The 22,837-nt window shown below is 46.1% G+C and overlaps 1 protein-coding gene across 1 annotated transcript in view; it reads left to right on the top strand.

The window, feature by feature from the left end:
• Nucleotides 1–22,837, top strand: part of RCE1 (Ras converting CAAX endopeptidase 1) — a 479,525-nt gene that overhangs the window by 265,740 nt on the left and 190,948 nt on the right. The window contains 1 exon segment of the mRNA XM_030220027.1: nucleotides 10,496–10,574. Coding sequence (XP_030075887.1) covers nucleotides 10,496–10,574 — 79 coding nt within the window.

Consider the following 22,837-nt stretch of genomic DNA (forward strand, 5'->3'; position numbering starts at 1 on the left):
GGCCTGTTGATACCTGCGCTCTAGCAGGAGGATCCCCTGCGAAATCCTCCTGTTCCGTGCGCTCACATAGCTAATAATCTCCCCCCTCATAACCGCCTCTTATGTTTCCCAGAACAATTCTGGGTCGTCCGTGTGCTCCGCATTCGTGGCTGCAAAAAGGTCCCATTGCTTTCTCACAAAATCCCGAAAGTCTCTATCTTCAAAAAGATATGACGGGAATCTCCAGGTTCTCGACAGTCCCACCTCATGGCCCATCGACATATCCACCCAGACCGGTGTGTGATCTGAAATCACCATCGGGCTCATATCTGCCACAACCACGCATGAAAAGAGAGAAGTAGAAACAAAAATGTAATCAATGCATGACCAGGTCCGGTGGGCCCTCGACAAATGGGTATAATCTCTCCGCTGAGGGTGCAGTAGTCACCAAGAGTCCACCAGATCCATAAGCCTGCATATGTACGGTAAGCCCTTACTCCTAGCCAGCGCACCCCAAGCCCGATGGCGGATCGATCTAAGGCCGGGTCCAGGACTTGGTTAAAGTCTCCCGCTATAATCCAGGGGGCAGTGTCATATTTAATGTCCAAATTGACCAACGTGTGAAAAAAACTGGCATCATATATATTGGGACCATACACTGCACATAAAATATGCCTGGCCCAGAAAATTTAAATGTATCGGGACGTACCTTCCCCCGAATCCTTTACCACCAATCTCGAGACACAAGGCAGGCCCTGTTTGATCAATATTGCCACCCACCCCCCCGTCGGCCCTCCGAAGAAGCGAAAAAGCACTCTCCCCCCACTGTTGGCGCAGCTTCCGGTGCTCCTCATCAGAGAGCTTTGTCTCTTGCAGACATGCTATGGAGGCCCCCTGGCGCTTAAGGGTGGAAAGGATTTTTGAGTGCTTAATGGGAGATGTAATCCTGCTACGTTCCAACATACAAGGCATACTGGCAGGGCCATTAACTATGCCAACCTTTCACTACATCATTGCAAATGGTGCCAAACTTCTCTGTCCCCCCCAGCTGCCCAGCCTCAGCCCGGGGGAAATCAACCATTCCACAAGCCTCCAAGCTTCCCTCTCGCAGCCACTACCCCACCTTCCACACTTACTCCAGGCCCACCTTACATTCTGCCATGTGTTCTGCCTACCTTCTCCCTCCCACCTCCCTTCCACCACCCCACCTTCCTCCCGCCCCTACCCGCCCTATCCCCACCCCTCCCTCTCCCCCCCCCTTCTCCCTCCCACCACCCCACCTTCCTCCTGCCCCCCCCACCTCACCCGCCCCCCCTACCTTCCCTATCCCCACCCCCTCCCTCTCTCCACCCCCCCCCCCCCAGACATAACCCACTTCCCCAAAAAAAAACTGACCACCACTTTGTGTACAGGGGTGGTTGTAGTGGTCTAAGACGCTACAGGAACCCCGTCCTCAGCCCAATCAATTTTAATGCAAATCCAGTCATCTATATCCCGGGAATCAGTTTCTCGGCGATGTCCTTGCCCGGCCTCCGGGCGCCACCCGGCTAGGGCTCTGCTCCAGTCAGTTTCCAGTCCAGGGCACTCCCATCGGATTCACAAGTTCAAGGCTCTATAAGCCAGGCCCTCACGATTCGTACCTTGAAACCAAACTGTAACTCCACACATCCCAGTATAAAAAACTCAAACGTATGGTTGCTCACTGAACAATTGCAACATGTTCCCAAGCGCGAAGTGGCAGGAGGTTACTTGTCCATCCACTACTCAGGTGTTCTGTTACTTCCACGTGCCATTTGCCTGGATCTTCAAGGTTGCCGGATATTGTAGTATAAAGCAATGTTGTTTATCCACTAGTTGCGTGCAGACCCCGGAGAAGGCCCGGCGTTGCGCCACTAGTGCCGCCGAAGTAATCTTGAAAGATGCGGATTAATGAGCCATCATAATTTGTAGACTCTCTGCTGTTTTTATATGGTCTCAGGATGGCGGCCTTCTGCGAATAGCAGTGAAACTTCGCAATCACTACCCCGGGGGCGCAAGTCTCTTGCTGCCTTAGGGCCCACCCGGTGAGCCTGCTCCAAGCGGATTGCTCGGCCCTCTCCTGCCTCCAGGAAGGTAGCCAGCAGCCAGGTCTCCAAGGTCTGTTTCAGGTGAGCGTCCGGTAGGGCCTCTGAGAAGTCTACAAAGCGTAAATTGTCCTGTCTCGAACGATTTCTAAGTCCTCCACTTTTTGAGAACAATCTTGCACCAGACGGGACAGCCGTTCTAGCTCACCTGCGTGTTCTTGATGGCCGTCCTCCACCTCCGCCACTCTAATCTCTAACTCCCCTGTGTGGCGCGCCAGCTCAGACGTCAAGGCCGCGATGCCCGCAATCTGCTCCGACAGCTGACCAAATTTGGGGTCAGGGCCCGTATCACCACGGCTGTTAGATCCGGGATGAGGTTTGCTTGGTCGGGTGGGGAGGCGAGGCTGCCGGGGAGACCGCCGCCATGATGGATTCAGCAGGCTTCTGCTTCTCGTCCTTGCGCCTCGTGCCCTTGTTCACCTGCACCATCGTTGATCTCGTTAAATATTTGTCCATAAAGTTATGGAGTGGTGAGGGCAATTTTGAAAGATTACAATGTCCGGATACCGGTGAAAAGATCAAAATACGGATGGGGCTCCGAGCAGCCTAAGCGATGCACGTCCGCTGCCGCTCCACCGCATCACGTGACCCCCGCCTCAAAGTTTTTAAAGTGACAGTGCAACTATGGCAGGGTCTGCACTGGGCTCCGTAGATGTTGTCAGTCACATGTGAGAATATATGCCTGCTAACCTGGGAGAACACCTTCTACAGGTAAATAACTGCTAAAACTACTAGCTCAAAGCTGCTTCTAGGAAAAAGTAGATATATAAATATAGGAAGGAATACGCAGAACTTCTGTCTTCAGTGCTCCAGCTTTTGATTTTTGAGCTGATATAATATTGATTTCATTTGTAACTATAGAAGGTTATTTGCCCGTGATAGAAAGTGTTGCCTTTATTCTCTGAGGGCTTTTTCCTTCTTATATTTATATATATTTTCTTTCTTGTTTTTAATTTTGGTAGTTGAAATACAATTATGTTAGCAGGCTTTAACTATGTTTTTGCCATGCCTGCCCCTCCTTATGTTTCTAGTTTTGTTGTTGTTATATATTTGTGTCTGTTAGAATGAATGTTCCATTATTTCAATTCATTTTTATTTGTACACGGTCTTGATATCCTTGGATCAGTTGGTGGTATAACAAATGCTCAAACAAAGTTGGAAGAGAGCAAAATCTGGTAAGGCAGTCCACCTTAACATTTTCTGTGCATCCAAATCGGGAGAAAATAAGTGTCAAGATTTGTAGGTCCCTATCTAGCAAAGGTAAAAGTGGAGTGTGATTAGGTGAGAACAATGTAGAGTTGTCTATTATTATGCTAACCCCAAAGTACCTGAAAGATGTTTGACATTTAGAAGGGAAATACACCTTCAGATGTTCTCTCACAATAACAGACTAATATTCAGAGTTTGATTTATTCATATTCACTTTAAAACTGGTTTACTCTCTGTAAGTGTCATTGGAGAGCAGGATTTTATAATTTATCTGATCCACCTAAGGAAGTTAGGTAAAGGAACAGGAGACGGTATGAGCCTATCTAGCCCATTATATGGCTGAAGACAGTAGGTAGAGATTGCATTTTCAATAGCAAAAGAAATAACGGACTGCCTATGAGTGGTCCATCTGTAAAAAGTCAAAAGCTGTTCCATTTAGTACATAAGTACATAAGTAGTGCCATACTGGGAAAGACCAAAGGTCCATCTAGCCCAGCATCCTGTCACCGACAGTGGCCAATCCAGGTCAAGGGCACCTGGCACGCTCCCCAAACGTAAAAACATTCCAGACAAGTTATACCTAAAAATGCGGAATTTTTCCAAGTCCATTTAATAGCGGTCTATGGACTTGTCCTTTAGGAATCTATCTAACCCCTTTTTAAACTCCGTCAAGCTAACCGCCCGTACCACGTTCTCCGGCAACGAATTCCAGAGTCTAATTACACGTTGGGTGAAGAAAAAATTTTCTCCGATTCGTTTTAAATTTACCACACTGTAGCTTCAACTCATGCCCTCTAGTCCTAGTATTTTTGGATAGCGTGAACAGTCGCTTCACATCCACCCCGATCCATTCCACTCATTATTTTATACACTTCTATCATATCTCCCTCAGCCGTCTCTTCTCCAAGCTAAAAAGCCCTAGCCTCTCAGCCTCTCTTCATAGGAAAGTCGTCCCATCCCCACTATCATTTTCGTCGCCCTTCGCTGTACCTTTTCCAATTCTACTATATCTTTTTTGAGAGGACTTCCGGTGGTGCCATGAGCTAAGCAGCAGCAGCTAGCACGAGCTCCGGAGCCCCCGCCCCACCATTAAACGATAACACCAGAAATTCACATGTTTCTCTTCGTCTAAGGGGAATATAATAACTTATGGACAGATATCTGAGGACTAACTCGGCCGGAATGGCGCAACGCTCCGTCAAAAAGAAAAAATAAAATCGAATGGAGAAGAACCAAGATGGCCGACGAACATGGCGGCGGCAGCAAAGAATTTACCGAGGTACAATTAGAACAATTAACTGCAAGCCATCGCAAAGGCTGGGAGCCAATGGGCGGCGTTAGACCGCAAACTTGAAGGCATTAACTCACAGCTTGACGGGTAAAAACTCGGGTGGCGGATGCAGAGGTCCGGTATCTGCACTGGGATGATTCGCAGGGCTACGCTCCAGATATCATTACATTAAAACGGCAAATCTCTGAACAAGGAAATAAGATCGAGGATCTCGAGAACCGCGGACCCGTAGAAAATAACATTCGTATTGTGGGGATTGGAGGAATCCTCCTGAGCGCAAGCCTAGAAGTATGGCTAGAAATTGGCTTTCTAAAGAACTTGCTTAACAGACACAATGGGCGCGTTGGTAATTGAAAGGGCCCACCGTGTAGGCCGGAAACAGGAGACTCCAAAACAGGCCACGTGTTGTGGGGCAAAGATTCTAAACTACAGGCACAAAATTGAAATCTTGCAAGGATTCAGACTTTAAAAGAGACTCACTTAAACACAATGGGAGAAACATCTCATTTTCCAAGATTTTTCGGCAGATGTACAGGAGCGGAGGAGGCAATATCATCCGTTGTGTACAACCCTGGTGGCGAAGAAGATACGTTTTGCAGTACAATATCCAGCGAGACTCAGGATCATGATAAAGGACACATGGCGGACATTAACACAGAATCTGAAGCTAAAAAGTTTTGGTAGATCAAAATATCATGGATCCTTTGTAATGTGGTTCTGGGTCCAAAGAGTAAGTGTACTTTGGAAGGTTTGATGTGATTTACATGTATAATTTCTTCTGTTTGTGAAGGTTGCCGTATAGCACACAGGTGGGGTGGGGCCCCAGGCACAAGACGGGATTGTCTAATTCTTTCCCTTAAAAGTAAGGGAGGGGAAAGGGTTACTTGGAGAGGGAGAAAAGTTGGGGGGGGGGGGAAAAGAGGAATTCCCTGTAGTTCTGAAATTTAGGTATGCGATGGAAGATTAAGTGGCAAATGAAAATGGATGGTTTAAAAGGAAGGAACGGGGTTTGGAGGGTCCGAGGGGAAAACAATAAGTTAAAGAAACCCATTTTGAAACAGACCGCGCTAGCCCCTTTGAGTGAACGTGAGAGGATTATAGCATGCCAGCCCGAATAATATAATGGAATGTGGGGGGCATTGGCAACCCCATAAAAAGAGCAAAAATATTGCAAGCCTTAAACAGGCATAGGGCAGATGTGGCATGCTTGCAGGAAACGCGTTTGAATGACATAGAACACTCAAAATTGTGTAGAAGCTGGGTAGGAGAGTGCCTTTCAGTCGCAGCACAAGGAAGGGGGGGGGGGCCTAGCTATCCTAATTAGGAAAAGAATATCATGCACTGTAGAGGTATTAGAAAAGGGTAGACAGGGCAGATATCTCGCTGTGAAAATCTGGCTCCAAGGGATGGAATTCGTATTAGTAAACCTATATGGTCCAAACGAATATATCCCTGGATTTCTCAGTGGATTGGCTAACAGATGTTTACAGTATAAAACAACAAAATAATGGTGGTGGGAGACTTCAATCTAGTTCAGACCCACATCAGGATACTACAAGCTTGTCATCATCTTATTATTCAGGGCAGAGGAATAAAGAGTTTTCCACCTTTCAAAGAACATTGGACCTAGTAGATGCATGGAGGATATTGCACCCAGATGAAAGAGAGTACACCCATAGATCTAGAGCACACGGCACGATGGCACGGTTAGACCACACAATGGTAGAAAGATCACTCTTCCCTATGATAATAGCAGCAGAGGTGGTCCGGAGGAGATATCAGACCACTCTTTAATTTGGATAGACTTAGAAGTGCCCACAGACAAGCAGGGAGGAGGGGGCTGGAGATTCCCAACGTTCTTATATAATGATCCACACTTTAAGGCATTTCTAGAAAAAAATGGGAAGATTATGAAAAGAATAATAATGAATACACACAAAATAAAATCAGTCTATTCTGGGCCGCCTCAAAAGCAGTCATAAGAGGGGAAGTTATAGCTTATTGCAGCAGGAAAAAAAAAACAAGATTGGCGGGTATCTTGCACTTAGAACAAAAACTACAGAAGGCAAAAAGGAGATACACAAACAACCCTAATCAGGCAACACTAGATGAACTAAAAATTATACAAACACATTGAACTCCTTGCTACATGAACGAGTCAAAAAGGTCATCTCTTTATTATAAATACAGGTTACATAAGATTTGGAAACAAATCAGGAACCCTCTTGGCGCGGCTCATCAGGAATTGGGGGGGTCCAGGGCGATACCAGTATTGCGGGACACACAGGGCACAATCACTAGCTCTAGAGAGCGTATCGGGCAAAGTTCACTGAATACTTCTCGAACCTATATGAAGCTAATACACAGTCACCACCTCAACAAACACAAAGATTCCTAGAGGGTCTGAAATTACCCAAGTTAGCAGACCTAGAACTCGAAAAACTAAATGCCCCACTGACTATGTCTGAATTACAACAGGCCATCAACTCTCATAAACTCCGTTCGGCACCCGGTCCGGACGGGTTACAGGGGAATATACAACTACTCCCCCCCCAGGGCACTATTGGCTTGCTAGAATATTATGAAGAAGTGATCAACCGGGGTTTTTTCCCTAAGTACGCTAACGAGGCCCTGATCACGTTGATCCCTAAACCTGGGAAGGAAATGGATAGAGTGGAATCATACAGACCAATATCATTGTTAAATGTAGATATAAAATTACTTGCCAAAATGTTAGCTAACAGATTGGCAGACATGTTACCTAACCTAATAGGCCCCAGAGCAAGTAGGATTCGTGCGGCAAAGACAAGCAACCCAAACGTACGTATACTATTACTGGCTTATGGCAACATGCTCGGAAGAGAAGTGGCCAGCATTGGTGGTGGCTTAGACGCAGAAAAAGCATTTGACCAGGTCAGTTGGGACTACTTATTCAATGTATTGGGTCAAATGGGATTTTCAGGATGGTATTGTACAAGCACTCAAATCCCTATACTCCCATCCAACAGCAAGAGTGATAGTCAATGGGCCTCCAAGAAAAAGAGTTCAAAATAGAGAAAGGCACCAGGCAAGGCTGCCCCCTTTCGCCACTACTTTTGTATTATCTTTAGAGCCCCTAATGTGTGCACTTAGAGAGGAAGATAAAATCAGAGGTGTTTTCATAGGTACCCGGTGTATCAAAGTACTGGCATACGCAGATGACCTGCTGCTGACCTTGACAGATCCAGGGCGGGTCCGTAAAAGAGTTATTGGATAAAATTAACAGTATGGGAACTCTCTGGGATTTAAATTAAATGTGTCTAAGTCAATAGCGATGGGAATTGGAGCAGATGAAGGGAAAGACTGGGGAGATAGGTTACCTTTTTCAACAAACGAGGGATCATATAAAGTACCTGGGAGTGGTAGTCCCAGCGGATATTAATAACATATGTATGATCTAAATATCAGTAGGCTAAGAAATATAAAAGGAAGGGAAGGTCTAGTACTGCTTCGGCAGTTTCTTCATTTACCCCTTCCCTGAGCTAGTCAGTGATGGATTCTTTTGTGGTCAAAATTCCACCTACTGGGGATGGCTCACTGGCGGTTGTTGGAAGTGAGACCCCATTTCTGACTCCCCTTGAGCGCAACTCGTTGTTGACCCCCGAGGATTGGGTTCCACCAACCAATCTGGCTCTGGTGAGGGAAGCCACATCTATGCAGAGTCAGATGCAATAGAATGATTCTACTTCCTCCACGAATGTTGTGGTGAGGGTGTGGTGTTACCCCAGAAACTGCATCATGCCATGAGTACAGGATGAAGTTGGGGAGAGTTTTTCCATCTTGAAGATACCTAGTGCTGCTGTTCCTAATCGGAGCGTTCCACAGAGCTCTGCCTCTACAATCAAGGACTTTGAATGATTTGTGGATATTGATAGTGTCCTTGGGCCAGAATTTCTCACAGTAAACTAATGCAAAGTTCTGCACATGTTAAGTTGGCATCAACTCTTGAAAATCATGAAACGCTTTTAATGGAAACCAATAACAGATTTTAGAAGTTGGAGAGGTTTTTCCAGGATAGAATCTTTGTTCAGCAATTGCTAATGATAATTCTAACCTGCTTATTAAATGTGAGAATTTGGAAAATACTGTTTAGGCAAAGGAATTTGCGATGTGATTAATTTACCTAAAAAAAGCCTGCTGAAGGCACCGCTGGACATGTTTAAAAGAGATATGTTGGAACATTTACAAGTTCTTCCTCGATCGTTACCATGTATCGCGAGGATATATTATCTTCCACCATTTAAAAGAAATTGGAGATGGTCAAGATGTATTCTCACCAATCTCTCAAGACAGTCTGGATTTAACAGCTTTTTTGGAACCCTTTAAAGAAGAGCTTGTTACAACCTTCAACATTGGTGGTAACACTTTGAGATTATATTTCAGACATAAAAGTTCTTCCTGTCTTCCTTAAGCGTTAAGGATGTTACAAAAGCCACTCAGATGTAGAGAGCAGTTTTTGCTTCTCTGTCCAAGAGTGGAGAATTGTGGGAGCTTTTTCATACTTAAGTTTCCTTGCAAATGTATCATAAAGTGTCAAGAGAGAACTTATTTTCTATGGACCATCTCAACAGGTGTTGTTTTATGTAACAAGATTGTGGAGGCAGACACTGTGGTTAAGGCTAAGCTTAGTGACAGCATGAAGGTCTACCCATAAATTAGTCACTTTATAGGTTCCTCTCTGTCTTAGGTTGATTTTCCTTCTTTTTTTCTTGTTAAACTGTTTGAGCTCTTGGGATCCCACTAATTGTTGTGGACTAGGGAATATAGAGTGAGGAGTATATTGCTTGTTGTATTTATATTCCTTTTTCTCGGCCTCGACAATTGTTTTCTTAAAGGAAATGATTCCTGTTTGTTTATCTTTAAAATGTAATTAAAAATAAAATGAAAAAAAGAAAACGAATTTGCTTGATGAGTTATAAGTTAAATAGAAATAAAAATAGGAAAGGGGTGATGGAATGTCGTTTCACATGACTATCCATGTACAACCTGAGCAGTTTTCATATCAGCTGCTTGTCTGTGTTGAAACTAGATTGATGTGGGTGGACAATATAGTCAGAGCAAGCTTTTCAGATTTTAGCAGCAAATATTTTTGCTGAAAAGATGAGACCTACTATTTTTTTTGTAGTAGAGCTTTTCCCCCTTATCCTCTTTAAATATTTTTGCCAGATACATAGGAAAGGGGGAGAGAACGGCAGTGCCCTTTACACTTAGTAATTACTTTGAAATCATCCTTATTGTATTTTCTTGTTGAGCTGTCCCTCCAAAGTAAGTCATTTCAACTGTTCTAACTAGAACTGCAGAAATACCATTATGGGTCAGACCAATGGTCCGTCAAGTTCAATTTTCTGCCTCATGAAAGTGGCCAGGCCAGTTTATGAAAGTACCCAGCAGATCTTAGTGGGAAGACCGTTGCTTATTCCCAAAGTAAAAGGTAACAGTTCCCAGTTCACATGGTAATTGTCATAGATGCTGCTGGTAATCTAGATCTAATCCATCTTTGGATATTCAGTCTCACCAGAGCCTTGAAGTGTTGTGATAGGGAATAGTTATAAAACATAAAGTACTGCAATAAAGGCAACAAATTCTGAATAGCATAAGAAAATTATTTTTGCATCATATAGGGTATGCTTGTTAATGTATTCCCATATGGTGTTGGCTTTCTTTCTAAACCTCTTGCTGAAGTATCATAGAGCAGAGAAGTCAGAGGCACCAACATACCTAATGACCATGTAAAGAAAATACTGGCATCACTGATATTTAGAAGCATTGTATTCTAGTTTTAGGCCATCTAGGAGGGCTACAATGCTTATTTTTTGCTTTTCCATTCTTTAACTAGGTGATGTGCCTCTTGCAGGTTTTGTTCCTTGGTCCGCTTATCCAGTTATCGTTGGACTTGCCCTTGGGATTTGTTTGATGGAATAAAGTTGTTTTAGGTAAGTTCAAGACGTCATAAGGCATGACTGATTGTAGCGGCCCAGTTTTATTCTTAGCCAGCTAATGTCATCACTAAGTTATGAAGTAGTGGTCTATCAGGCCCTAGGAAAATGTTTGAATGATGAACTTAAGACATACAGTATATATTTACTCATTACTCCTTGTCGCCACCTTTAGTAAGCAAGTCAGAAAGGAACCTTTGGACAAGAAACAGCTGTTTCCTGGTTGGCTTTGATCTTCTCAAATGAAGTGTTTGTAGCCACTTGGTAAACACAGGCTGTGAATGTTCAAGCAGAGATGGGCAGTTAGAGAAGGACGCAAGAAGGGTGGGAAGTAGGTAGAGGTGAATTTATTTTTTTTAAGTTGATGAGCGCCTGAGTACACTAACTTTCTCTGGTTCTAAGTGACCTCCTGACGTCTCTTGTGTTTTGTGGAAGGGAAGACCTCTGAGATTGCACGGAGAGAGGAGCCTCCCCTCATACACACATAGATTATATGGTTTCTTTGCCATTGTTCTGTTTTGTCCATCCATGCCAACTGCTTAGATCCACAATCCTCTCCCTCAGAGATCCTCTGTGCTGGTCCAATATAGCCACTACCCTTTCTGTAAAGAAATTTCTGTAGGGTACTCTTGAGTCTAATACACGATAGTATCCTCAGAGATTGGTCCTGGGCTCGGTTCTTTGAGTGATATTGCAGAAGGGTGTCTCTTTGTTTTTTTTTTTTGTGGTGACACAAACGGGTGCAACAGAGTATCACCCCAAAGGGAGGTAGCAGAATATGAAGAAACCTTTAAAAAAATGGAGGCGTGGAGGAGGAAGTGATGTCACCGATGTTAGTCGGTAGCCTGATTAACAGAGCTCCGCGGTTCAAGATTAAAAAAGCGAGATAACCCCGATAAAGCACGAGGGATTCCCCACAAAAGAAGAAGCAGGGTGTCATAATATATGGCGGCCAAAAAGAAATTGGCGAAATTCAAAATTTGCGGCGGGAATGCGCCAAGGGTACAATAAAGCGAAAGCAGCCACTTCCCCCGCGTGGAGCAAAATATGGCGCTGGACGATTGGAGTCTGATAATGATAATGAGAGCAAGTCGCTGGTGAGATGGAAGTCGAGCGGAGCGAAATCATACGATGGTTTAAAGAAAACAGAGATGATTAATACCAGGAAAAGCATCCAGGCTGCAGTAACGGAGCTCCGTGAAGAAGTGAAGGATATGAGCGGCCGAATAGTCAGACGGAGGAGCGGATCGAAACGATGGCGGGAGAGCTGGCGACTTTGAGGAAGAGTGTTACTAATGAACAGCAAGAGCGAAACATCATGGAGCAGCGTCTGGAGGCGTTGGAAACTGCTCGAGGCGGTGTAACTTGCGAGTTAAAGGCATTCCTGAAGAGGTATAATTTAGGGATGCAGAAAAAGTTGTGCGTGAGATTTGCGAGTTTATCTGGACCATGGAAAGGAATCTGAAGAAGGACTGGAACGACCTGTAATAAAAATCATAGAGCTCATCGGAACTTGGGCCACAGCGGGGGATTACCCTCGAGACATAGTTGCATGCTTCCACGAGTTTCAGGTGAAGGAAGCGGTGTGGAGGAAAGCACGTGCGTTGGGAGAAATTAAATGGGGCAACATGCAAGTGCAGATTTTTCAAGATTTGGCGAGATCTACTCTGCAAAAGAGACGAGACTTTAAAGATATCACGAGATATCTGCAAAAGGCGGGTCTGCGCTACAGGTGGATATATCCTAAAGGTTTGTTGCTAACAGTAGGAAGCCAGACGAAGAAAATATTGCAACCTGAGGACCATGGAAGATTCTGGCTGCACTAGGATGTACAGATTTGCCGGAGGTATCGGATGCTTTCCCGAATTCCAGCAAAGACAGGTCCTCTAATAGTAAGGGGGGCTGGACCATGCAAGGTGGAGGAAGAGCTAACAAGAGTCCACCACGAGTGAACAATGAGCCTGAAACAGCCGCAGGCACCTGAAAGGAAAACTGCTGGAGGGCAATGGCCCGGAGTTACTTTTGGGTAAATGTATTTCTACAACCAGTGACTTAATGTTAAGATTTATAAAAGGTTTTGGTGTATAGGGGATAATTGGGGGAATGAATGGAAAAGAATGATGTATGGCTGACGAGTGATGGGGGTATGTTGGGATAAAATACGGACAGGAAACCCATCGGAACGACACTGCCTTAGGGATAATCACTGGCAGCTAAGGCTAGTGAACAGATGAGGGGATTTCCTGGGAGGGGGGAGGGACAGGGGAGGGGGGAGGGCATAACAGTGGGCTCGTGGAATGTGAATGGCTTGAATACTCCTGAAAAAAGAAGTATCATATATAAGGGAAATTCGCAAATGCAATGGATATTAGTAATGCTGCAGGAGACACATATCCAAAAGAAAGATAAGCAGTTAATACAGTAATAAGAATATGGGGGTGAGTTATTTTTGGCTGACCCTAGAGGGGGGAAAAAAGGGGGGGGTCTGGCAATCTACATAAAAGATACGGTCCCTTTTATCATGAACAAACCTATTTCGAAGGCCAGGGCAGGTGCATCGCAGTCAAAGGTAAGATAAATAATCAGCTGATACCTTGGTGAATATCTATGCACCTACTGGAAAGGACAAGGGGCATTTTTTGAGGCCCTGAGGATAAGAATTACTCCAATTTGTATCAGGAAATGTAATTCTAGGGGGAGATTTCAATTGGCATTGACAGATCTGGACCACTCTAGGGCAGGAAGGGGTGGTAGACAGGCAATACGTCTAAGTATTAGATGGTCAAGAAGCTAGAACTGAGTCGATGTTTGGAGATGCAACATCCCGGAAAGCGGACCTACTCTATCTACTCTCATGCGCAGCACAACTATATACACGGATATACACAATCTGGGGATCCCGCAACTTGTGGGGTAAGGTTCGGGACTCCGATATCGGGAGCATACATACTTCGGACATGCCCTATCTGGATTTCATGGAGGGGGTTGGGAGAGAGCGGGGACAAACTTTTGGAGATTAAATGAATCCTTGCTTGATACTACAGAGGCTTGTGGGGAAAATTCGAAGGGTGATACAGGAATACATATCGCACAATGATACAGTGGTTGTATCTGACGGGACCCTATGGGATGCCCTGAAAGTGGTAGTAAGAGGTCATACAATTAGGAAATGTAGTCAAACAGAAAAGAGAGGGTCAAATCCAGGAATTGAGGGTACGACAAAGGTTGGCCTTAGTGGAAGCCCAACACCAGGAAGGGCGGTGTCCTGAAGCTTTGAGGGAGCTGTGGGAGTGTAGGGCGGAGCTACAACAAATACAAATTAGACAGATGGAATATCATAGAAAGCTAATAAGACAAAAAATCTTTGAGTTCAGTAACAAAGCTGGAAGGATGCTGGCGCGCAGCTTGCGACAAAGAGTAGTAGGAAATACTATAACTAAATTAAAGGGAGCCGGGAGATTGTCTGATGTATCAGGACAAAAAAATTAGGAACCATTTTGCCCAATATTATGCAGCTCTTTATTCTAAAGAAGCGAAAAATACAGGTGGAGGGGATCAAGAATATCTAGGTGGGATACGCCTACGCAGCTTTAACTGAGCAGCAGAGGCGATTTCTGGACAAGCCCATAGCGTTAGATGAGATAGAGTTATTAGGGTCTGAAGGGGTAAAGCACCTGGACTTGACGGGTACAACGTAAATTCTATAGATACTGGGAAAGGAGCTAGGACCAACTTTTAGTGCGGGTAGGGAACAAATGCTTCAAAATAGGGACTCTGCCGAGGAGCATGTATGAGGCCGGGATTTCAGTTCTTCCCAAACCTGGGCGAGACCCAACATAGTGTGGTTCATATAGGCTGATTTCCCTTATAAATATATATATTAAAATATTGGCCAAGGTATTGGCAGAGAGGATTATAAATCCTTCCCCAATTAATTCACGACCGCCAAGCAGGTTTTATACCTAAGAGACAGGATCCTCAGGAGCTTAGTCAAGATCGGGAGGCGGGGCTGGTGGTTGGGAGGCGGGGATAGTGCTGGGCAGACTTATACGGTCTGTGCCAGAGCCGGTGGTGGGAAAGCGGGACTGGTGGTTGGGAGGCAGGGATAGTGGCTGGACAGACTTGTATGGTCTGTGCCCAGAGCCGGTGGTTGGGAGGAGGGGCCTGGTGGTTGGGAGGCGGGGATAGTGCTGGGCAGACTTATACGGTCTGTGCCCTGAAGAGCACAGGTACAAATCAAAGTAGGGTATACACAAAAAGCAGCAAATATGAGTTATCTTGTTGGGCAGGATGGATGGACCATGCAGGTCTTTTCTGCCGTCATCTACTATGTTACTGTCATGACTCTTGGGCTTGGTATAAGACGCACCAATATCATGGAGCATAACCCTGGCGCAGCAATCACCTGAAGTCTCTGTTATTTTATAAAGTCTCTTTTATTGAATAAATCACAGATAATTTACTCACAGATAGATGTTCAGGATACAGAGACTTCTTAATCTGGAGGCTGTAGGAGGTGGAGATCTGAAGAGAGGGTAGTTGTATTGCCGGGGGAGGGGAAAGTAGTTGAACAAGTGAAATAGTCCAAAGCTGGGTGACTGCAATGTGCAATATCTCATTGGAAGAAGATATTTACAGGGTAAAAAATCCAGGTTCGTTACAGGGAGTTTGAGCCGGACAGAGCTGTCTGGAGCGAGATGGTGTTGACTCCATGTCCCTGGCTGTAATGGAGGAAGAAGCCCCTCGTGGCTGAAGGACAAGGAAGTGGTGGGGCTTCACACAGGGAGGAGCAGATAGAGACCAATGGGGACAGAGCCTGCTATCGGATAGCAAGGGGTAGTCCTAGAGATAGGAGGAAAAGGTCATACCTGGCTGACCTCTGTTGACAGAATAGTAAGACTGAGCAGGAAGACAAAAGAGCCAAGCTTGGCAGAGAGAGAGGGAGAGAGAGAAGGTCTGAGCAGCCTCACAACCAGTGATAGCAGTTCTTACACAGCCAAACAAGTGTGGTTGCACTGCCTGTGAACTACATTACCCACAGTGCATTGCTCATGTATTTTTCCAGTGGGGAAACTGCAGCTATGATAGTCCTTGGGACTGAGAATAACAGTAAAGGCATTACACACATTTTAGGATCACGTTATAAACTAGTGCAAGGCTGTCGGAGGACAGAACAGTTACAAGTAGCTGACAACATTAGGAGAACCCTAAATATTGTCTGGGAGGCTCAAAATAGGGATGAGGCCTTGGTGCTTTTAACACTGACTCAGAAAAGGCCTTTCACCGGGTTGAGTGGAATTATCTTTGGGAGGTATTAAAGCCATGGGGTTTGGTCCAGGGATTCTATCTTGGCTTCGGGGATTATATGCGAGTCCAGTGGCCCGGATAAAGGCGAATGGAGGATATTCGGAACAAGTACAGATACAAAGGGGTACCAGACAGAGCTGTCCCCTCTCTCCCCTGCTTTTTGCTATTGCAATTGAACCTCTAGCACAGAAGGTTAGGGAGACAGCTCAAATAAAGGGTCTCTACATGGGAGGTAGGGAGCACAAAATAGCTTTGTTTGCAGTTGACATTCTTTTTTATGTGAGCCAACCAGAAGTGTCGTTAACAAACATCTGCAATGAGATCAAGTTTTGTGGATATGTCTGGATTTAAAGTTAATTATGGTAAATCAGAAGTTTTGGGTATAGAGGGGTCTCCCTCTGATATTGAAGCTATGTTGGAAAAATTTCCCTTCAGACAAGCACGGGATAGCTTTAAATATCTGGGCATACGGATTACTAGGGATCTGACAAAGTTATATGGTTTAAACTATGCTCCCCTGTTTAGGGAACTGCACACAGACATGAGTCGATGGAAAAATGGTCTGCTGTCCTGGTGGGGCAGGATAGCGGTGGTCAAGATGAACTTGGTCCCACGGATGTTGTTTCTCTTCCAAACATTGCCATTGGAAGTCCCAACAGTGGGTTGAACAAATTACAGTCAGATACAGGACCGTGCCGATGCGGTAAGCGGGGTAAGCACCGCAGGGGGGGCGCCCACCTCTGGAGGGCGCCACCCGCGGTGCTTACCCTCGCCCCGCGCCGCCGAGGCCTTTAAATCTTTTACCTGGTCGCAGCAGCGTCAGTGAAAGCGCTGCCGACGTCTCCCTTCCCTTGCACTCATTGCTTCCCTCAGTGTCCCGCCTTCTTCTGACGTCAGAAAAAGGCGGACACTGAGGGAACCAAGAGCGCGAAGGGAAGGGAGACGTCGGCAGCGCTCCGCTTTCACTGACGCTGCTGCGACCGGAAGTAAAAGATTTAAAGGCCCCAGGGCGCGGAGGAAAGAGCAGAGAGGCATGGATGGGAGGGCAGAGAGACAGGCATGGATGGGAGGGCAGCAGCAGGGCCCAGGGAGAGGACAAATTGCTGGAAGGGGAGGGGAGAGAGGAGGATTGCTAGCTATGGATGCAGCAGGGAAGGGCAGAGAGGGACAATGATGGACATGGGGGCCCAGGGAGAGGACAATTTGCTGGAAATGGAGGGGAGAGAGGAGGATTGCTGGCTATGGATGGAGGAGGGAAGGGCAGAGAGGGACAAGGATAGACATGGGGGCCCAGGGAGAGGACAATTTGCTGGGAGGGGAGAGAGGAGGATTGCTGGGCTATGGATGGAGGAGGGAAGGGCAGAGAGGGACAAGGATGGACATGGGGGGCCCAGGGAGAGGACAAATTGCTGGAAATGGAGGGGAGGGGAGAGAGGAGGATTGCTGGCTATGGATGGAGGAGGGAAGGGCAGAGAGGGACAAGGATGGACGTGGATGGGAGGACAGGACCCAGGGAGAGAGAAGAAATTGCTGGAAATGGATATAGATCAAGAAATGAAGAAGAAAGGAGGAAAGTAAAGAAATAAATGGAAAGGAAGCCCTGGAAATGGAGTTAAGAGGACAGATAGCAGCAGACGCAGGATACTGGGCCAGCATGATCAGAAAAAGAAAGTCACCAGACAACAAAGGTAGGAAAAAATCATTTATTTCATTTTAGCGTTTGGAATAGGTCCACTTTGAGAATTTACATCTGCTATCTTATTTTGCAATGTATAGCAATTTGTTTCTAAGAATATTGCTGACAATTCCTGTCAGTGTGGCAAGTGGTGAGCAATCATTTTCACCGGGGGGGGGGGGGCGTGATCATTTTCAACGGGGGGGGGGGGGGGGGGGCGCCAACTGATAGTCCTGCAGGGGGGCGCCAGAGACCCTAGGCACGGCCCTGGTCAGATATTTCACCGGTTTGTATGGGGGGGGGGGTAAGAGAGCAAGAACATCGAAAAGAATTATGTGGAGGGGAGTGGAAGAGGGGGGAAGAGGGCTACCCAACTTAATAGGGTACTATCAGGCAGCCCAATTAAAGCAAGTGGTGGAATGGAGCAAAGGAGATAGATCGCCAGTGGGGACCTTAGAGCAAAACCTGGTTCCAAGGGAGAAAGGAGTATGGGGATCTGGACAGATGTATAGCCTCCCTCAGGGGAATATTAGTCCTTTATAGCTCACTTGCAACATACATGGATGTATTAAAAAGGAAATTCCAGTTATGGACCCCGGGTTGGATAGATCTGGGAACTCTCAACATCCAACGTCTAGGGACTTCGGTGGCACTGGGCTCTTTGGTCCGTTCACTGGGCACCCTGGATGTATGGAGATTAACTCATATGACGACCAAGACTACACTTTTTTTTCTCCTGTACACAACTCATACTCCCGGATCGATCAAATCTTCCTCGACGTTACACTAGCAGAGAGGGGCCCGAAAGCTGAAATTGGCAACATATACATTTTCAGACCATGCCCCAGTTTGGGTAACCTTGTCGAGTATCAGAGCTGAGGCCAAAGATCAAAGATGGACACTTAACACAGACCTATTGCTGGAGGGGGGAGGCTGTAGAGGGGTGTAGGAAGGTCCTGAAGGAGTATTTGGAGTTCAACATGGAATCGGGCCCCCCCCCTTAGCGTGGTATGGGATGCTATGAAGGCAGTCTCAAGAGGGTACTTCATACAGTTAGCTAGTAGGCGAGCGAGGGTTCGGAGGGCCCAGCTGGCACAGTGCTTGGACAGGATTAGGATCCTAGAGGCACAGCATAAATCAGGTGGTTCCCCCTCTGTTCTGGAGGAGCTGCGTGGACAGAGGCTCCAGCTGGATACTATTTATTCTGACCAGCTAAGTTGGTTACAATCCAGAAACAAAGTCCGATCCTACGAGTTTACTAATAAGGCAGGTAGACTCCTGGCAATAAAGCTGCGTAGGCAAAGAGTGGACCGAACGGTCCCTCACATTAGGGACTCGAAAGGAGAGTTGTTGAACACCTCTGAGACCATAAGGAAACGCTTTAGTGAATTTTATCAGAAATTATATGCGCAGGAGACCAATCCACCTGAAAATGCTATCCTGGATTATTTGGCAGAGAGTGAACTGACCTCTATAACCAGCCAGCAGAGGGCAGCCCTAGATGCACCGGTAACTCCGGTTGAGGTCCAAAAAGCCATTCAACATTTACCTTCCTGTAAATCACCAGGCTTAGATGGCTTCCCGAATGAATTTACAAGAAATATGCCCCTGAATTGGCCCCCCTGTTGGCTGATTTATTTAATTTGATTGGGAAAGGGGAGTCTTTGCCCACCTCCATGTTGGAAGCTTGGATTGCAGTACTGCCCAAACCGAATAAAGATCATAAGGACTGTGGATCCTTTCGCCCTATATCTGTCTTAAATGCTGACGTCAAAATTCTAGCTAAAGTCCTGGCCAACCGTCTAGCACCTTTGCTCCCAGCTGTTATTCATCCTGATCAGGTGGATTTGTCCCTTATAGAAAAGCAACTGATAACACTAGGCGAGTGGTCGATTTAATATACTTGGCTAAGAGAATGAAGAAACCCCTTTGTCTCTTAAGCTTATATGCCGAAAAAGGCTTTTGATAGGGTGCATTGGCCATTTATGTATAAGGTGATGGAGACCTTTGTATAGGACCACAGTTTTGTGGATGGATACAAGCATTCTATGAGCTCCCCTAAAGCCTGTGTTCGTGTCAATGGGGGTAACTCAGGGATGATACCCTTACATAGAGGCACTAGACAGGGCTTGCCCTTTGTCTCCTTTATTATTTGCAATGGTAATGGAGCCGTGTTGCAAACCAGGTTGAGAGCTGACCCCAATATATCGGGACTCACCATGGGTGGGAGAACACATAAATTAGCCCTTTTTTGCAGATGACGTTCTGTTATTTGTTACTAACCCCCTGACCACTTTCCCTGGGCTCCTGCGGGAAATAGAGGAATATATTCGATTGTGTCGGGATTTAAAGTTAATATGTCCAAATCTGAAGTCTTAAACATAACCCTTCCGACGGAGCTTATGGAGTCATTGAGGACTTCCTACGCATTTAGATGGGCGGCTAAGAGCATTCGCTACCTGGGGATTAACTTGACAGCAGATCTATCAGATCTCTTTTCGGGCTAATTAATAAAGGTTTGGGAGAGGCAATTACAGAGGATCTGGGTAGATGGGGGATATCACCCTCTCGTGGTTTGGCCGAATAGCAGCAGTAAAGATGAATGTCTTACCGCGCCTGCTCTACTTGTTTCCAGGCCCTTCCATCAACATGCCACGTAGATTTCTATCAATGCTACAAGATCGTATAATGCGCTTTATCTGGGGAGGGAAACGCCCACGCTTAGCACGTACGATTCTGTATCAGGATAGGGCGAGGGAGGGCTGGGAGTACCCATTTGGCCTGGTATTATAGAGCAGTTCAGGCACGCGCAGCAGTGGAGTGGTTCCAGGACTACCAGATAGGCAATGGGTGCAGCTTGAACAATATACCCTAGGTGATAGGTCCTTGGGGGCCCTTATGTGGATACCGGGCTCACTTAGGTCCCTGGAAACAGGATTATGTCCTTCAATATATGTTACCCTTTCAAACTGGGATAGCATGTTCACACTCCGGCGCACAACACTATCTCGTCTGTCACCCATAGCCTATAATCCTTTGTTTTACCCAGGTACGACAAGGGGAATATTCACAAGATGGTACACTGAGGGACTACGACAAGGGGCCATTTATTTGATGGCGAGAATTTGTTGTCCTACTCTGCAGCTCTTGAGAAATTCCCGATAGTGGGATCTGATCGATACGCCTATTTTCAATTGGCATCCTTTCTTAAGACAAGGGCAGTTCGGGAGGTTATGGCCAGAGAACAAACAGCGATAGAGCTTATCTGTGAAGGTCCTCCTACGACTACTGGGCTGGTCTCTCGCCTGTATCACATTATTAATAGACAATCCCCGAGCTATACACTTCATAGGAGAGTTTGGCAGAGGGAGCTGGGTATGGACTGGAGGAAGCTACATGGGAGAGGTTGGAGCGGGCAGTGGTGAGGGTGTCGTCTCATGTGCCCTTCCGGGAGAATGCGGTGAAGGTGCTGTACCGTTGGTACTTGACACCTGAGCGTCTCCAGCGTATTTACCCCACATTGACGGGGCTGTGCTGGAGGGGTTGTGGGGTACGTGGCACAGCCGGCCACCTATGGTGGACCTGTAAGAAGGTTAGGGCCTATTGGAGATCGATTCATAGTAGGTTACAAGGATGGACGGGCAGCCCAATGCCATGGAGCCCAATGTTCTTTCTATTTTTGGGGGAGCAGTGAACCTTTCCAGAAACCAACATATATTTGTGGGACAGGCCATAACTGCCGCAAGAGTTATAATTGCTGCATGTTGGAAGCAGCCCATGACCTCCGCCTATCACTAGATGGGTCCAAAAACTGAGATTACCTGCGAGATGGAAAGACTTCTAGCAGAGAGGCATAACCAATTAGGCAGATGGCATCAGATCTGGGATTCTTTTCTTCTTCATGTATAATTTGATTTAAGGTTTTTGTTAAAGTTGGGCCGGAAGGGGGGGGGGGGGGGGGCGGGGAGGGAGGGATGGGTAAATAATAGAATATTATAAATGAAAACTCTGAAAATGTGAAGTTTTGGAACCATAAATCTGACTAATTATTTGACACTTCAATGCAATAAGAATTACTTACTTTTTGGTACATAGAGCAATAATCACTTTGACTTGTATTGTATAAACGTGAACTTTTGAGAATACTTTGGCCTACATAAATGACATGTACTATGGCTTGCATATTGTACTATGTTTCAGATGTTTTGTATTATCTATTAATAAAGACTTCAAAAAATTAAAAAAAAAAAAAGTAAATTCCAGAAGGGGGTGAAAACCTCTACTCTGGCTCATATTACCCAGGAAGATGAGTTTCCTGCAGGACAAGAGGGGGGGGGGGGGGGTATTTCGAGAGTGGAATCGGAAGGGCCTGCGGAGATTAGGGATCTCATGTCGGATGGGGTATAAGAGAATTTACAACTCTACAGAGGAAATTTGATCTGCCAGAATCTGATTATTTTGCATACATACAGGTTAGACATTTCATGACGGGACAGGGGTGGTTACAATCTGACCCGAGGGAAAGGGAGCTATTGGAAAATATTTGGGTAACCCTGGAGGGAGGGAGGAAAGGAATTTCCAGGTTATACAAATACATTAGGGGAGATAAGATGCTTAAATTGCCTTATATGAGAGCATGGGAACGTGATTTAAATATGGAAATAAGTGTGAAGGAGTGGGAGCGGATGTGTTTAGAGGTGAAAAAGGCATCGGTGTGTGTGCTAATTAAGGAAAATGCTTACAAAGTTTTAAGTAGATGGAATTACACACCGGATAGGCTAAAGCGAATGTATTCTATGATATCAATCGATGCTGGCGGTGTGAAGCAGAAAGAGGAAATTTTCTGCATGTCTGGTGGGCATGTCCCCTTTTACAAACTTTTGGGTGGAAGTTGCTATGCATTTGACACGACTATTAGCATGCAGTTCCCGGCGGAACCAAAATGGTGTTTGTTAGCAGGGCCGTGCCAAGGGTCTGTGGCGCCCCCCTGCAGATGATCAGTTGGCGCCCCCCCCCCCCCCCCCCCGCAGATGAACAATTGCGCCCCCCCCCCCCCCGTGAAGATGATCGCTGCCCTCCCGCTCCCTGGGCCATGTCCCAACTGCCCGCCCTCTTCTCCCCCCCCCCCAGATCCCTTTTAAATTTACCTCCGGCAGTGAACGAAGGCGCAGTGTCAGTGAAGGAGGCGGCGCTCCCCGACGTCTCTAGTCTTCCCTTCGCTCAATGTCCTGCCTTCTTCTGATGTCATTTCCTTGATGTCAGAAGAAGGCGGAACACT

Source organism: Microcaecilia unicolor, chromosome 11 (assembly GCF_901765095.1).
Source record: "Microcaecilia unicolor chromosome 11, aMicUni1.1, whole genome shotgun sequence".
NCBI lineage: Eukaryota > Metazoa > Chordata > Amphibia > Gymnophiona > Siphonopidae > Microcaecilia > Microcaecilia unicolor.